The sequence below is a fragment of the Conger conger genome, chromosome 9, assembly GCF_963514075.1.
Source record: "Conger conger chromosome 9, fConCon1.1, whole genome shotgun sequence".
NCBI lineage: Eukaryota > Metazoa > Chordata > Actinopteri > Anguilliformes > Congridae > Conger > Conger conger.
In genome coordinates, this window is record NC_083768.1 from 2,957,484 (window position 1) to 2,961,917 (window position 4,434).

The window sequence follows — 4,434 nt, forward strand, 5'->3', positions numbered from 1 at the left end:
ACACACAGATTTACTCATGATGGAGATTTATTATTGAAGCTGGATTGATTGATTGATTGGACAGACACCAGAGGGTCTAAATGTCGCAGTGAAGCACAAGATTAAAGGCACTGATCTCTGGGAGATCGTAGCACTCGTAGCAAAGCTGTAGGAAGGCACCAGGAAGCAGAAGCAGAGCAGCCAATCAGGAGCCAGAAAGGGTATATCTAGCACCTCCTGGTGGGTCTCTATTTGACATATATGCTGGTGATTCTGACATCTGCTGTAAACCAGATTTTACTGTACTGGGGCTGTTCCAGGTGGTTGGGGAACTCCAGCATGTGGCCGTCGTGCAGGCTAATGTAAAACTTGTCATTGGCAAAGGTGATGGACACCTGGAAGAGGGAAGGAGAGAAGGTCAGGAGCGCAGAGTTATCTTACCAAAGAAGAAGGTCAACACCGTCAGGTTCACGTTTAACACCCTACGACTGCACTGAAAAACAATGAAATAACAAGCCAAATGATATAATGATGAAATGTACTTCACACTGAATGAATTGGCAGGAATATTTCCCATGAAGCTTTCCTGGGAGGGTACAGCATGTCAGCCCCTCCCCTCAGCCTTTCTGATCCCCCCCACCCCCCCCCAAAAGGGTCAATTTCTCTTACATACAGGACTATGAAGGAATGGTGGCTAAAGATTCCTAGATGAACTGTCTCACAAGTGGTGCCAAGTTACAGGCTGATCGATGGAACACAAGTACAGAGGACTGGAAGTCTCCCTGTCTGAGGCCACACCTCAAACTCCTCGCCCTGCCGGAAAGGAAAGTTTCTTTCATCTGTCACTTGAGCACACCAGAACCCATCCTTCATGGCATTCAAGACGATGACACCTGGGCCAGAGCCTTGAAAACGAGGGTTGACGTGGAGCGCAATGTTGGAATCAGAATTACCCACATCGATTGTGAAACTGGGAGAGAAAGAGAGACACACAAGGGATGGATGACCATGGATGAAGACGGAGATTAAGCAGCAGCATCAAGAGGTCTCGTAGAGTCAGAGGCAGCAGTGACTCACCTAACCGGATTGGGTTTAGGGACACCGGTGACTTGCAGTTCCACTCCTTGCTTGAAGGAAAGGTTTTGCAACTCCACTCTCTGTTTAAAACAAAGAACCAAAAATAGGACATGTATGGTCAAAACCTAAAACATTCCTTTTGTGCAAATTAATCTGCATTCGGTACACTGACTCTTTCACTTCTCTAAGGCAGTAGACATCAGAAAGTCGGCAATCTCACAATTTGTTCAGAACGAAGACAATTTTCTCAGCAGGCAGGCTGGCCTGTCAAACAAGTCTGCTGCATGTTCAGAGTTGGGGCGAGCAATACAATGAGACACGGGGACCTTGCTTTGTTAACTATTACACAATTAACTGAGTAACTTCTCTCTTAACTGTATACATACATCTTAACTGTATATACATCATGTAGATACGGGCTAGTTTCGGGATTTCATAACTTCTCAACTATTATTTCTTCACTTCACAAGAACTCTCACTGGAAATGTAAATATTTGTAATATTATTGCTTTATATTCTAAATGCATGCCATGCACCCATGAGGCATTGAGGCTGCATAATATATGCAAATGTGGAAGTTTGAAGTGAATGAGATTCACAATATCTAACTTGTCTGACACTAAATATTACAGTTCATGATGAATGGTGACAGTTGGCTGTGTCACTTATAAAGTGTTTGCCCCGTAAGTCATTCTGCTTTCTAGCGCAGGAAAAGCACCTAAAAAAGACAAGAACCAGAAATAATTTTGTTCAGTGATCAAAGCAAACTTAAATGTTAATGTAATTGAAAAAAACGCATAATAAAAACACATATTCATGATGTGGGAGAAAAATATAATGTAACCTAGGATATCTGTATCCAGATATGTTCAATGCATATAGTTAGAAAACTGCTTGAAAGAATAAATTGTGCTTGTGACAGATAACGAGCAAAAATGTAAGGGATGTTAGATATTGTGAATCTCATTCACTTCAAAAGAAGTTTTAAAGGGCCAAATTGTTAATGAATTCTTCAATCTCATCCTCGGACAGTACGTACTGACCAGTACTGACCATGTAATAGTTTACAATATGTTTAAAAACATATGTTAAAAATTAGTGTTGCATTATTTTTATCAAGCAAACCACATTTGCATATATAATGCAGCCTCAATGCCTCATGGGTGCATGGCATGCATTCAGAATATGAAGCAATAATATTACAAATATTTACATTTCCAGTGAGAGTTCTTCTGAAGTGAAGAAATAATAGTTGAGAAGTTATGAAATCCCGAAACAGACAAGTCATAACTGGCCCCACCTTTACCTCCAGAGAGAATATAAGGCCAGGAACCCAGAGAGAGAGGCACTCAGAACACCTCTGATCTTCAGCTCTCCAGCAACTTGTGACCTGTGTTGTGATCGGAGCTGCACAACTGTGAATACTCAGAAACTGAACCGCCAAGATGAGTGTGAGTGAAGATTTTGGTTTTATTACTCAGAAAAATAGAAACGAGAGAATACTGCAAATGATACGCAGAGAAGGCCTCTAATTACTTTGATTTTAGTAAATTCAAGTTTGTTTTATCATTGAAATGATCTTTACATGACATTTAGTGAAAGGATTCTTCCCCATTCTGACGGCTGATGTGAACATTTTCTGAAGCTCCTAGCCCGTATCTACATGATGTATACATTACACCACTGCCACACAATTGAATGATGAGATAATTGCATGAATAATTGATACAGTTAAGAGAGAAGTTACTCAGTTAATTGTGTAAAAGTTAACAAAGCAAGGTCCCTGTGTCTCATTGTATTGCTCGCCCCAACTCTGAACATGCAGCAGACTCGTTTGACAGGTCAGCCTGCCTGCTGAGAAAATTGTCCTAGTTCTGAACAGATTGCCGACTTTCTGATGTCTACTGCCTTAGAGAAGTGAAAGAGTCAGTGTACCGAATGCAGATAAATTTGCACAGCTTCACAAAATCACAAAAGGAATGTTTTAGGTTTTGACCATACATGTCCTATTTTTGGTTCTTTGTTTTAAACAGAGAGTGGAGTTGCAAAACCTTTCCTTCAAGCAAGGAATGGGACTGCAAGTCACCGGTGCCCCTAAACCCAATCCGGATCGGTGAGTCACTGCTGCCTCTGACTCTACGAGACCTCTTGATGCTGCTGCTTAATCTCTTGATGTCTTCATCCATGGTCATCCATCATCCATCCCTTGTGTGTCTCTCTTTTTCTCCCAGTTTCGCCATCAATGTGGGTGAATCTGATTCCAACATTGCGCTCCACGTCAACCCTCGCTTTCAAGGCTCTGGCCCAGGTGTCATCGTCCTGAATGCCATGAAGGATGGGTTCTGGGGTACTGAAGTGATAGATGAAAGAAACTTTCCTTTCCGGCAGGGCGAGGAGTTTGAGGTGAGACCTCAGACAGGGAGACTTCCAGTCGTCTGTACTTGTGTTCCATGGATCAGCCTGTAAATTGGCACCACTTGTGAGACAGTTCACCTAGGAATCTTTAGCCACCATTCCTTCATAGTCCTGTATGTTAGAGAAATTGACCCTTTCGGTGGCGATCAGAAATGCTGTATGTAAGAGAAATTGACCTTTAGGGGGGAGGGGCTGAGATTCTGTACCCTCCCAGGAAAGCTTAATGGGAAATATTCCAGCCAATTCATTCAGTGTGAAGTACATATCATTATATCATTTGGCTTGTTATTTCATTGTTTTTCACTGCAGTCGTAGTGTGTTAAACGTGAACCTGACGGTGTTGACCTTCTTCTTTGGTAAGATAACTCTGCGCTCCTGACCTTCTCTCCTTCCCTCTTCCAGGTGTCCATCACCTTTGCCAATGACAAGTTTTACATTAGCCTGCACGACGGCCAGATGCTGGAGTTCCCCAACCGCCTGGAACAGCCCCAGTACAGTAAAATCTGGTTTACAGGAGACGTCAGAATCACCGGCATATATGTCAAATAGAGACCCACCAGGAGGTGCTAGATATACCCTTTCTGGCTCCTGATTGGCTGCTCTGCTTCTGCTTCCTGGTGCCTTCCTACAGCTGTGCTACGAGTGCTATGATCTCCCAGAGATCAGTGCCTTTAATCTTGTGCTTCTCTGCGACATTTAGACCCTCTGGTGTCTGTCCAAACCCACTGCGTATGATAATCAATCCAGCTTCAATTATAAATCTCTATCATGAGTAAATCTGTGTGTGGCTGTTCATTGGGGGGAGAGGGGTCCAGTTCTTTCTCCAGATCTTATGACTATAAGGGTCACAAATTCACTCTTAGGTCACAACTTGATTAACATTTACATGATTTTCTAGGCTAGTGAGTGGTGTTTCTCACGAATGCTTAATACAAATTACATTTCAGACATTACGCATTACAT

General features: G+C 42.5%; 2 protein-coding genes across 2 annotated transcripts; one reads left to right on the top strand and one right to left on the bottom strand.

The window, feature by feature from the left end:
* Window positions 1-227: 227 nt before the first annotated feature.
* Window positions 228-1,748, bottom strand: LOC133136681 (beta-galactoside-binding lectin-like). Its single transcript, XM_061254330.1, has 4 exons — window positions 1,737-1,748; window positions 1,057-1,136; window positions 778-949; window positions 228-374 (listed from the first exon to the last, which is right to left on the bottom strand). The coding sequence occupies exons 1-4, from the start codon at window positions 1,746-1,748 to the stop codon at window positions 228-230; spliced, it is 411 nt and encodes a 136-aa protein (XP_061110314.1).
* A 643-nt stretch (window positions 1,749-2,391) lies between these two features.
* LOC133136153 (beta-galactoside-binding lectin-like) lies at window positions 2,392-4,214 on the top strand. The gene is made up of 4 exons (XM_061253404.1): window positions 2,392-2,507; window positions 3,090-3,169; window positions 3,288-3,459; window positions 3,874-4,214. Exons 1-4 carry the CDS (start codon window positions 2,502-2,504, stop codon window positions 4,018-4,020), a joined length of 405 nt encoding a protein of 134 aa, XP_061109388.1. The 5' UTR covers window positions 2,392-2,501; the 3' UTR covers window positions 4,021-4,214.
* Window positions 4,215-4,434: the final 220 nt, after the last annotated feature.

Coding starts and splice junctions, on each gene's coding strand:
- LOC133136153 (XM_061253404.1), top strand. Junction 3,170..3,287: donor CCTAAACCCAATCCGGATCG/GTGAGTCACTGC, acceptor TTTTTCTCCCAG/TTTCGCCATCAATGTGGGTG. Junction 3,460..3,873: donor GGCAGGGCGAGGAGTTTGAG/GTGAGACCTCAG, acceptor TCCCTCTTCCAG/GTGTCCATCACCTTTGCCAA.
- LOC133136681 (XM_061254330.1), bottom strand. Junction 950..1,056: donor CCTAAACCCAATCCGGTTAG/GTGAGTCACTGC, acceptor TTTCTCTCCCAG/TTTCACAATCGATGTGGGTA. Junction 375..777: donor GGCAGGGCGAGGAGTTTGAG/GTGTGGCCTCAG, acceptor TCCCTCTTCCAG/GTGTCCATCACCTTTGCCAA.